Here is a 13245-nt window from a genome sequence, read left to right as displayed (position 1 = left end):
TCAAGTTAAATAAAGAGATGATTACTGCTTGGTAAATAAAATCTCATAGGGAAAGAAAAGGTCTGCTAGAACAAGACATGTAGAATTATCACACTCAAAATATACTAAGGTCTGACACACACCAGGTAGCTTCACTGAAACAAATACAGGTGAAACCCAATGATACGCTCTAGGTCATTTCATTACATGAAAACCTTATTATACTAATTAACACTTAAAACAGTTTTATGTATATTTGGATCATAATTGAAAAATTTCTCAAAGTGTAGCAATATCCTCTTAGTTGTGAATAAGAGTGGCAGATTTCCCAGAACTGCACAAACATTAGACAGTTTCAGTATTTTTAATCTTTACCTTGAATTATTTTCTTTTGTTATTATTACATATGATTGTTTTTACATCTGTTTAGCCTTTGCATTACCTGAATTTCCTGTTTATGTTCTGTTTCCATTACTCTTTTGGGTTTTATTACCTCTTTCTTACCTGTTTCTAACAGCCTATTTATCCTTAACGAAATTAAACTTTTGACTATCATGCACCGCAGGCATTTTATTTTGTGTGTGTTGTTTTATGGTAATACAAAAGATTTTAAGATTTTTTTAGAATAACTTTTTGTATGATAATCTTATTTACAAAAAAATATAGTAACAATATGCATTTTAACATATAAAGAAAAAATCTTTAAACTGTTCAATTACCTCTTATTTCATATTTCAACGAGTGACAAAATATTTTAACAGAGATGGATATCCATTCTGACCTCGAAAATCTCGAGGTAAAAAATTCCATACCCCCATTCACATTGTATTTTAGGGTTTTGTTTGTTTTAAACTCAAATTATCACACTACCTTCATCAATATCTGGAGGAAGACCACCAACAAAAACTTTTCGAGAGAAGCGTTCTATTCGTTCTCCATTTTGATGAGCTGAGTAACATGTGGGTGAATTTAAAACACCAACTTGATCGTTATGACCATCATCAAGCAGACCATCATCTATTGGAAAGAGGGAAGAACGACCTAAAATATAAAAACAAATATAACTTGGATCTCAGATATAAGGAAATGATAAAATCAAGCATTAAATAGCAATGACAAATTCAAAGGCTTAAAACATGAAGGTGACACAGGAATTAAAAAATAAGGGAAATTCAGAGAGTTTATGGTTTTAATTACCTGGATTCAAAAGAGAAGCTGTCTGAAGAATGACTTAGAAATAAATGTAATCATATGACAACAATTATACTGCAAACACTATATCACTTCAATTTTTTATGGAAAGCAGCAAGAATCTGATGTATGGGGACAGTTTAAACTGGATGTGTAACAGGAGAAACCTTTGAGAAATTGGTAGCAAAGGGGAAATGGCACAGACTAAATAGGTAAGAGCACATAATAAAAAGCCACTTGCAGACCACAGTAAGTAAGGACAAAGGCAACAAGTAAGACTTGCATACAAGGTTTTGAATCAATTGATTACACATGTGACAATTATATAAAAGGGTAGACAGGGCTTCTGCACATGTGCAAAACAGAAAAAGGCATCCCCTCTAGGATTCTGGTCCCCATCTGATCCCACCCTTCAGGGGTGCACCCTCTGTCCAGGGCATATCCTGTATAATTCTCTGCAGCAATCCTGATGCTAGACTCCATGGGGATCAAAAAAATAAAATGACCTAATAAAATATAGTCCCCTGCTCTCAGGGAATGTACATTTAGAAAAGATAAGATCTATACATATAACTATGGCACATACCCATAAGGAAGCTTCAAAGTACTTCAGAGGAAGTTTGTTGGAGGAAGGGAATAGTCTGGCTAATAAATGGGTAATTTCTTAAATCCCCAACTGTGGTAAAAAGGGACAGCTAGTGGTATTTATTCAGTGCATTAGAGAGGGTAAGATATTTCTAAGTAAAAATATTTATTAGAACATGGTTTTGAGTAAATTTTCCAAGTGGAAGGAGAAACATAAAAGAGGAAAACATGAATTTATTTAAGAAATAGGGAGCAGTCAAAATTGACTACTACATGTTGGAAATAAGGAGAGTATAAGTAATAAAAACAGCTTTGAGGCTAGTCAGAATACTTAGCCTTCAACATCAGGCTAAAGGAGATGTTTTACTTAGTATGTGATTAAAACAAACAAAAAACTGGATATGGGGGTTCAAGCAAGATAACTTTACTGGTGCTTTGGGAAGACTTATAGCAAATGTGGTTAAGGTGATTAGAAATGAACAGATCAGGAAGGATGGACAGGGGAGATAACTATAGCAGTGAAGAGAAGATATCTGGGAAACAAGACAGAAAAATGGGGAGGATGAGCTAAAAGAAAGTATTAGAACATGAATAATAAGAATCATTAAATAAATATAAAGACAATAAAGACCAAAAATGGTATAAGAAAGGGTATATGTGGAAGGAAACAATCAGCAAAACTAAAAGGTAACCTTTGGAATGGGAGAAGACATTTGCAAATGACACTGACATATCTGATAAAGGGTTAGTATCCAAAATATGTAAAGAACTTATAAAACTGAACACACAAAAAACGATCCAGTTAAAAAATTGGCAGAAGACCTGAACAGACATTTTTCCAAAGAGGACATATAGCTGGCTAACAGACATATGAAAAGGTACTCATCATCACTCATCATCAGGGAAATGCAAACCAAAGCTACAATGAGATTATCACTTCACACCAGTTAGAATGGCTAAAATTAACAACTCAAGAAACAACAGGTGTTGGCAAGGATGCAGAGAAAAGGGAACCTTCTTACACTGTTGGTGGGAATGCAAGTGGGTGCAGGCACTCGAAAACAGTATGGAGGTTCCTCAAAAAGTTAAAAATAGAGCTACCTTATGAGCCAGCACTGCACTACTATGTATTGCCAAAAGGATACAAAAACACTGATTCAAAGGGATACATGCACCCTGATGTTTGTAGAATTATCAATAATTAGCCAAATCATGGAAAGAACCCAAATGTCCATCAACTGATGAATGGATAAAGATGGGATATATATACGCAAATGGAATATTACTCAGCCATCAAAAATAATGAAATCTTGCCAACGGCAACAATGTGGATGGAGCGAGAGAGTATAATGCTAAGCAAAATAAGTCAGTCAAAGACAAATACTGTATGATTTCACTCATATGTGGAATTTAAGAAACAAAACAGATGAACCGGGGGGGGGGGAAGAGAGAGACAAACCAAGAAACAGACTCTTAACTACAGAGAACTAACTGAAAGCTGATGAAGGGGAGTAGGCAGGGGATGGGTGAAATAGGTGATGGGGATTAAGGAGTGCACTGTCATGATGAGCACTGGGTGTTGCACCGGGTGTTGTATGTAAGTGATGGATCACTAAATTCTACATCCGAAATCAATCTTACACTGTATGTTCAGAAACTGGAATTTAAATAAAACCTTGAAAGAAAAAAAAAGGGTAGGTATGTCAAACTGCATAGGCAGAGAAGATGTTCAGGATTAAATGTAAGGTAGGAGGTTGCAAATGGAGTGGAGAAAGTAAATAAGCCACATTTTTTTGAAGACAGTCAATTTTACAGAAATGACACTTGAAGGTTCTTTGTAATATCACTGAAGACAACTCCACAGAGAAATGATAAGGCAGTTCCTTGAGAAATTTATAAAGAAGTAATGGAACATTCAAGGAGCTCAAGAAAGCAGTGGTAAGAAAAGCACAAAGCCAAAATATTATTGTAACACACTGCCAAAGAAAAATGTGATAAATTAAAAAAAAAAAAAAAGAAAGAAAGAGGAGCCATGAAATAACAGTGTGAGACATTAAGATAATCATTTTAAAAAATGACAACTGTTCGAGGACATGCATGATCTTTGAAGGTAAGCAATTTTAGTAAAGTTGGATGGGAGTCACGCTGAGTGTAGAGTTTTATAAAGACATCAAAAGAAGATGATTCTTTAGAAGTTTATTAGAGAGGAAAAAGGGAAAATAAAAATGCAGAGAAACTGTTTTTATTTCAAGATGGAATATAAGGTGTTTTTTTTTTTGGATGAGGAGACAATACATAGAATCTATAGCATGTGCCTTAACATATACAAGTAATATTCAACATTAAGAAGTCATTAATATAACATCTTGAAAAATATGACTCTTAATGATACAAGTGATATAAACAAAGACCATGTGAAATGTGATGGCCTGCAGAGAACTGGGGTTGGGGTGAGAAGGGGGCTACTGTTAAACTGTATGTAGCTAGCCAGACGCTGGAAGTAAGAATTTTAAGTTTCTAACACCAAAAACAGGGAGGAAGATCCTATTTGTATAGGAATAAGGAATTACTGTACAGATTTAAATTCAATTTAAATAAGATGTTCTGAAAGATGTCCATGTTAACTAAGTATCTTCGTGAATATTTAACTTTTCTAATACCTTTGCTAGCAGAAATAAGGACTAATGTAAAACAAATGACAATAGTCTGTGTGATCAACAGAAAGAAAGCCCTTCACAAGTATTTTATCTAACTATTTCATTTAAGAAAATAAACCTCATCAAGATCCATTACAAATAATACTGTAAATAACTGGTTCAACTTCTAAGGTCAGACTTTAATAATTCTGTATTTTAAAAGGAATAAGATGAGGCAGAAAACATGCATATTAGTTTTTTTTTTTTTTAAAGATTTTTTATTTATTTATTTATTTGACAGAGATAGAGACAGCCAGCGAGAGAGAGGGAACACAAGCAGAGGGAGTGGGAGAGGAAGAAGCAGGCCCACAGCGGAGGAGCCTGATGTGGGGCTCGATCCCAGGACGCCGGGATCACGCCCTGAGCTGAAGGCAGACGTTTAACTGCTGTGCCACCCAGGTGCCCCAGAAAACATGCATATTAGTTTTTAATAGAAAAATTACAAATCCAAATTTTATACTTATTTCAGACATGTCAATACATTTGAAATCATTTCACTTTAAAGTGCCCTAACATACATGTGAATTTAGCAGTTCCATGAATATAATAAAAAAAGTCTTTCTAATAGACTTTTATCTTGAGCAAAAATGTAGATCATAAATATTTAGGGTCTAAATAGAAATACTAAATGCAGTGACAAAGCAAATCACTACATAAGAGAGGTGACCCAAAAATGGTTTAAATTTTTTGTGTTAACTGTTAATACTGTAATATAACCACGTTTTAACAATGGTTCTATATTACTAACTATAGTAGTTTTAACTATAACAAATAAATTATAGTTAATAAAATAACTATCAAAAATCTATTTGTCTAAAATCTAGTAAGCAAAGCTCAGCTGAACAAAGGATGTAATGGAAAGTCTAAGAAACATCACACACTGGCCATACTAACAAGAATTTTCATTGCTAGGGGCGCCTGGGTGACTCAGTTGGTTAGGCATCTACCTTTGACCTAGATCTTGACCCCAGAGTCCAGGGACTGAGCCCAGCACTGGGCTCCTTGCTCAGTGGGGAGCCTGCTTCTCCCTCTCCCTCTGCCATTCCCCCTGCTTGTGCTCTCTGGATCTATTTCTCCGTCAAATAAACAAATAAAATCTTAAAGAAAGCCTTTTCAGGATGCCTGGGTGGCTCAGTCAGTTAAGTGTCTGCCTTCAGCTCAGGACCCTGGGATCAAGTCCCACATCAGGCTCCTTGCTCACTAGGGAACCTGCTTCTCGCCCCCACCCCCCCCCCCCCGCCCTTGTGCACTCACTCTCTCACTCTCTCTCTCGGACAAATAAATAAAATCTTTAAACAAAATTTTTTTCATTGCTAGAAAATCATGACCACTTTCAAGAAGCCATAAAAACTATGGAATTAAGTACTCATTTAAAAGAAGAGTTAACTGAGAATACATCAACAAAAATATCACTTTTTATCTTGCCAATTATGTTTCCCTATAACCTAAATTAATATGATTATAAAAGGAGAACCACTAAATAATGACATCTTTTATGTGCAGCACACTTTAAACATGCTTTGTAAGAATGATACACACATATATTTAGTGCCTGAAAATGACTGGCGATAAATGTAAAATTATATGCATCGGGAGAAGTAAAACTGTATTATAAAAAGATTTGGACTAAAACACAACGGTTTTCAACCAAAAGTAAATTATCTTTCTTTTTTTTTGTTCTGAAAGTAGGATGTATTTTCAGGTTCTTACACTTCAAAAGACTAAAACTGAATGATAATGAAAACACAATATAAAATTTGTGGGAGGTCACAAAAGCTATATACTGAGAGGAAAATTTCCATACTTAAGAGAAAAAGTTATCGTTTTAAAATACATATTAGAAAAAGAAGAAATGTTTAGATAATCCTAGTTTCTGCCACAAAAAGAGAGAAAACAGCAAATTAAATACAAAGAGAGTAAGATAAAAGAAATAAAAAACTAAAATCAATGACATATAAAATAACATGAAAGCAAATCAACAAAGCCAAAAAATGGCTCTTCGAAAGCTTATAAAATTGATATACCTGTAAGCAAAGTTTATCAAATTTATCAAGAAAAAAAAAACTCAATTTACCAATACTTAATGGAAAAGGGGACATCAACCAACACAGAGCCTATGTACATAAAAGGCTACACTTCCTAACTAGTTTTGCAACCCTGATAGTAAGACCTTGTATGAACATTACAAGAAAAGAAAACTACCTGTCAATATCCCTTATGAACATAGAGTCAGAAATCCTAAAGAAAATACTGACAGGTTGAATCTAGAAATATACACAAATGGAAAACACATCATGATTAAATAGAGTTCACCCCCAGGAATATAAGATTGATTGAGTCAGTAAAGCGTGCCACTCTTGATCTTGGGTTGTGAACTTGAGCCCCACGTTGGGTGTAGAGCTAACGAACTAAACAAATAAAAGGAAAAAATAAAAATAAAAGTATACTGATATAAGATTAAAATTCTGCTTTTCTGTCTCTCTGTTCAAAAGACAAAGTTTTCCAAAATTGCTGGTTTGGACTTGATTAAAAAAAGCAAAAAAAAAAAAAAAAAATCAATTACTGTAATTCACATTAACAGAAGGAAACAAATATCACACAATCATTTCCACAGATGTCAGAAATGCATCTGATAAAGTTCAACAGCCATTCATGATTAAAAACTCCCAGCAAACTAGGAATAGGCAAGAACTTCCACAATCTGATAAAGTGCATTAAAAACCCAGAGTTTACATCTTCAATGAGAAACTATCAAATGCCTTTTCCCTGAGGTTTGGAAGAACGTTCACTTATTTCTATTCAAATTGTACTGGAGGTAGAACTAGTACAGTAAGATGAGGGGAAAAAAGTGTCAAATACTCACAAGGAAAAAAATAAACTGTCCTTGCTAAGAACATGATTTTATATGGAAAATTCAAGACTCAAACTACTAGAAATAAGTGCATTTAGCTAGGGGACAAATACAAAGTCAACTTACAAAAATCAACTTATTTCTAGACGACAGTACTAATGGAAAAAAAATTAAAATAATGCTATTCCTTATGTCATCAAAATACATCAAATACTAGGAACAAATTAAACAAAAGATATGCAAGACCTTTACACTGAAAACAAAAATTTGCTGAGAAATTCTGCAAGACTAAAGGAAATGAATAGAGAGAAGAAATCAACATGTGAGATGTAAATTCTCTCCAAATTATCTATAAATTTAATACAATGTCATTCAAAATCCAAGCACATTTTGTCTTCTAGAAATCTCAAGGAAATTCTGAAATTTATGATAAATCAAAGGATTCACAACAGTTTAAAAATCATATAAAAGAATAAAGTCAGAGGATTACACAAGCAGATTTCAAGACTTACTAGTTAGCTATGATTATTAAGAATGTAACACTGACGTTAAGATAGGAAAATAGTTAACTGGAACAAAATAGAGTCCAGGAAGAGACCCCAAATTTACAGTCAGTTGATGTTTTTCAAGGTTATCTATGTAGTTCAATGTGGAAAGGAAGATTTTTTTTTTTTTCAATAAATGGTGATGAACCAATGGATATCCAGCTGGAGGGGGAGAAAAAGGAACCTTGATTCCTATTCTCACACCATACCAAAAATAAATTCAAGACTTAAATGTAAAGGATAAAACAGCTAAGTTTCTAGAATTTCTTCATGATGTCTGGGGACAGGCAGTAATTTCTTAGGACCAAAAGGCACTAATGATGAAAGAAAACAACTGGACTTCCATCAGAATTAAATACTTTGTTGCTTATCAAAAGACCATAAAGTGAAAAGGCAAGCAACTACTAGAAAGTAGGACAAAATACATAAAGAACTCTCTTAAATGAAACAGACAAAAGACTTGTACTGAATTAAAAATGGGCAAAAAACGTGTACTGAAACTTTATAGAAGAATATAATGGATAGGTTATAAGCTTATGAAAAGGTTTCAACATCACCCTTAGTTATCAGGAAGATACAGATTAGAATAATGAGATGTCACTTTAATGCCTATCAGGATGGGTAAAATTAGAAAGCTTAACAATACAAAGTCTTATACTCTATTCGAGTATAAAACTGGCAAACTAGTTCGTAGTTTCTAATAAAGTTAAGCATACATTCAATCTATGAACTAGCAACTCCACTCTTAGTTATACATCTAAGAGAAATGAGTGCTTATGTACACACACACACACACACACACACAGAAAAGAAAAAGGGAATAAAATATTTATGGTAGTTTTTATTTACAACAGGTCCCAAATGGAAAACAACTCAAATGTCTGTCAATATTTGGGAAAGGGACAAACTGTGGTATATTTACACAGTGATTCTATTCACTAATAAAAAATAAATAACTACAGATAGTAATTTCTCTTCTATACAATCTTAACATCTTACAATTTCCCTTTGAGACTGAAGTTATAAGTATTCAAAAGCAATTATTTATGAAATTTTCAAATGTTTTCTTCTTTTAAAAGAAGAACTGGATGCGGTTGTTCCTAAGGTTCTTACCATAATAATTAGAAGTTTTTTCTCCAAATAATCTTAAAGGTGAGATTTTCATGCTGTTAAAACCAGCAACAACGGATACTGATTAACAAGCCCTACAGTCAAAAGAATTTTAAACTATAATTACAGTTGCATTGTTTGAAGGGTTAAGGCTTTTTTTTCCCCCCTATTTTTTGAAATCATCATTTGATCTTGACATCAAACACCTCATTTATATTTTCTGGCTGTTGTTATGAAAATCTTGACTCAAAATTCTCTATCATACTACAAGGTAACAAGGTTATACAGAATTCCTACTTCAGTGATTCTAACTTAAAATGTATATACACCCATATTTATTTGTAACATATATGTGAAAATATACACACATTTGTAACACATGCATGTATATAAACATGAAAATTAATACAATGCAATATGAGATTAGTTATAACCAAGATTAGAGTGAGATTCTAACTAGGAGTTCTTTAAGAGATTTACAAAGAATGTGATAGTTTTAGACAGAAAAATGTTGAGGAGAAAAAAGAGGGGACACTGTAGGTAGAAGATACTTGAGTAAAGAAACATTCCAAAGGCCATATCAAGGTAAAATATAGAAAACTGGAGACATTCTTAACTATGTGCTCAAAAGCCCTACTTGTGAATGCAAGTAAAATACCTCACAGTAAGTTAGTCACTTAAAATGTACAATAAAAATTTTGAAGGTAAAATAGTTACAATAAAGATTATAGAGGAGGTAATAAGAGATGAATGAGAGATGAAAGAGATGAAAAAAAAAGATAAACGAAGACTGCCCAATCACTGCCAATGAAAGAGTGTAAGATTACTTCCGTGTTGCCAGGGCTCTTTAACAGATACCCAAAATCCTTCTAACATGAAGGCAACATTATAGGATCTACAGTCCTCTAACAAGACTAAAAAGATATCTTCTACCAAAACACAAAATTGGCAAAGGTTTTAGAGTAAGAAAACAGCCACTACCACAAATACAAGCCTTGTTTGTTATGGATAATTAAGATTCTAATTACTCATTTCAAAATATTTTAATAACAAGGATTAGAGAATGCTTGAGACTTTTCTATATTCCCATAAAAAATGTTTACTCCATCCAATAATAAAAGTTACATGATGAGCTTCTGAAACTGAAGATGGGGCAAGACACTAGATTATGACTAGGCTGTTTGTATGACAGGACAGTTGGCCCCGACACCTGGTTTCCTGGTGTGGGAAGGTATGTACTTACAACAGGGGTTGTAAGCAATTACTAACTTTACACTGGTGGCTATGTTAATGTGCCCAAATCATAGCTATATTGACTTATCAGATTTTGACCTTATTTTGGAAGCCCAGACTAAGGAAATTTCTCAACATATCCAAAGGGGGAGGCAGGAAAGGAAAAGAAAACATTTGTACAAAATTCGGCAATTTACAATTTGAATCTTAGCATAGTTCTTTGATCTCAATGCATTATCCTGTACTTTCATTTACTAAATGTTGTCCTAAAAATAAAAAAAAAAACTATATAAATATAGGGTGAATATGAATATCCTTCCCATCTTCCAAGATCCTAAAGTCACTCTATTGGAGCAGAAAAATCTACCAATGTGATGGCATGATTTTTATCTAATATGAAAAGATCAAAAAAACTATCAAAACAACAGAGACAGATCCAAGACTGAACTCTCTCAAGACCACCTACTTAATCAGGTAGAATCACTAAGAAGGTATGCTTTTCCAAAGAACTGAGGAAGAAGCTATAGGGTACCCTTACCACCTAAAAAGATTTTGCCCCAATAATAGGTTCATCTTTTTCTCAGAGAGGATGGATAAGACATTTAACTTTAATAATCAATTATAGCCTAGTATGTCCTTGTAAATTATTTTCTAGACATAATATATTTGACAAGTTCACTAAAATTTTGTTTCTTTTGGATACTGGTATGGCTGGGTACAGAGTAGGTAGAAGTTGGCCTCTTCAAGGCGGAGGGGTAAGCAAATTTTTTTCTGTAAATATTTTAGGCTTTTGTAGGCCATATTGTTGTATGTACTGCTGTAACTACTTAACTCTGCCATCATTGTAGCTCCAAAGCAGCCAGACAAAAAGTGGATGGGCACTGCTGTGTTCTAAAAAAACTTTGTTTATGGTTTGGAAGTTTCGCCTGTGGGCCACAGTTTGCTGACCTCTGTCTTCCAGTATTACTCTGGCTTTTTTTCATGCTTTGTAGATTTTGCCTATTCTCTGACAGTTATCAAAAGTATTTCTCAAAGAAGAAGAATCTCAGCCTTGATTTCATCATAAAAGTATTTGATAGTGGTGATATTTAGGGGGTGTACTCTGGCTACTTTACAAGACTAAGAGTTAAACAAATTTGAATCAAATCTAACCAAATCAGAATGCTGGGTCAATTTTAAAGCAATACATGGTATACTGTATTATTAATATTCCTTGTTTATTACATTGCATAAATCTGAATGGTTACACTAAATCCAACCTCTCTAACTGAATTTCCATAATTTCATTCCCTTTTAAAATCCTTTCTCCTATTTCGTTCCATATACAATCTATTAACTCAAGCTTTGGGATTACCTGCTAGAACAGACTGCATTGTGATGTTTAGCCCTATCAACTAAAATAGGCTCTATTACTTAAAATATCCTATATATTTTTGTTCCTTTGGGAGCACAGTAGCCCTTTAATCCTTTATTAAAGGGATAGATTGCAATATAAAAATATTTGAGGTGGAGAGAGAGAATTTAAATTACATTTTACATCTCCCTTCACACTCCTACCCTAACCCAACCCCAGACCAGTGTTGTTCACTCTTACCTTCCTCCTCCCTGATCCTGATCCCCAGACAGCTCTGAAGTAGAACTTTTTTTTTTTTTTTTTTAAAAAGATTTTACTTATTTATTTGACACAGAGAGAGACAGCTAGCGAGAGAGGGAACACAAGCAGGGGGAGTGGGAGAGGAAGAAGCAGGCTCATAGCGGAGGAGCCTGATGTGGGGCTCGAACCCAAAACCCTGGGATCACGCCCTGAGCCGAAGGCAGACGCGTAACCGCTGTGCCACCCAGGCGCCCCTGAAGTAGAACTTTTTATGGCTCTCAGAGTATAGAGATACATAGGACTTGGGGCAGAAAGAAATATTTGCTCTTTCTTAATTACTTCCAGTATAATTACATTTTGAATATTCCTAAAGTATATTTTATATATTAATAACTAGAGCCAATTTGATTTAAAGTTCTTCTTGACATTATTAAGGAAATTAAAATATATAAAGTCATTTTGGTAGTAATTTGGTTTGACGGCAGTCAAGTGGGAAATCTTTTAAATGAAAACAGCTCCTCTATGTCTGGGTTTAAAGGTGAGTCAAAGGTGGCAAGAAAGAACAAATAATTCTTCCTAAACTGCTCTACAAGGTCGAAATGCCTTGTGAAAACAATACTGTTCACCCACCGCTGCACTGGTAAAGAGCAATGTCTTATTTTTGGTAAGAATTATATCAACTCATTGTGACACATCCCACATGAGCAGTAGATCTGATATGTATCAGACTTTTTTTATTTTTTAGAAAAGAAAATGATTAAATAAAATTAGTTAATGCAGTTCCTCTGATGGACCAAATGTTAAACATGAGGCCCACACAAGGGGGATCTTGGTAGTTAAAGGTTATCAGTGTGATAATGATATTGTATCTAGCATAGAAAAAGGAAAAAATGAGTAGAAAATAGCAAGAGAGCCAGGCTACTTCAAGTCCTTTCTGAGTCATTCCTTTGGTATGTGTGTGGGTTTGTTTCTTTTTCTTTCTTTCTTTTCTTTCTTTCTCTCTTTCTTTCTTTCTTTCTTTTAATGTTTTATTACTGTGTCAAAGTACTTTCAAATTCAAATAAAACCTCTCAATAAGTATTTCTAATGGGTATATTTTTCATATGGCCATCAAAATTGAAATTTTAAAAGCAGACTCCGACTATTCACAGAGGACCAACTGAAAAACTACTAATGCCATATAATTTGAAAGGGAAATTCAGGTGTTACCCCTTAATGTTAAGCCAAGTAAGTGTGACAACTATCAGTTCTGTCCTAAAGAAAGCTTCTCCAGAAGCCTTAAAACCATGTGAGTCTTCTTTCTTCCAAAGCTGGCAGGCAGCTCTGAAGTTTTTATCTCTATCCTCTGGGGAGCCATAAAGAGTAGTAGTAAGTTCCCACCTGAAAGGAGAAAATTTTGCTTTTTCTTGATATCATAATCGTAGTCTATAATTATTGAATTGAGATAAAAGAAGATAAACA

The 13245-nt window shown here is 33.9% G+C and overlaps 1 protein-coding gene across 10 annotated transcripts in view; it reads right to left on the bottom strand.

Annotated features, from left to right (window-relative positions):
• Positions 1-13245, bottom strand: part of CPEB2 (cytoplasmic polyadenylation element binding protein 2) — a 70348-nt gene that overhangs the window by 17177 nt on the left and 39926 nt on the right. For all 10 annotated transcript variants that reach the window (XM_026514421.4, XM_026514423.4, XM_048211807.2 and 7 more), the window contains one exon: positions 850-1020. In XM_026514421.4, the coding sequence (XP_026370206.2) occupies positions 850-1020 (171 nt within the window). The remainder of the gene's footprint in view (positions 1-849; positions 1021-13245) is intronic.

The sequence above is a fragment of the Ursus arctos genome, unplaced genomic scaffold (genome assembly GCF_023065955.2).
Source record: "Ursus arctos isolate Adak ecotype North America unplaced genomic scaffold, UrsArc2.0 scaffold_9, whole genome shotgun sequence".
In the NCBI taxonomy this organism is placed as follows: domain Eukaryota; kingdom Metazoa; phylum Chordata; class Mammalia; order Carnivora; family Ursidae; genus Ursus; species Ursus arctos.
This window is presented reverse-complemented; position numbering and strand designations above follow the sequence as displayed.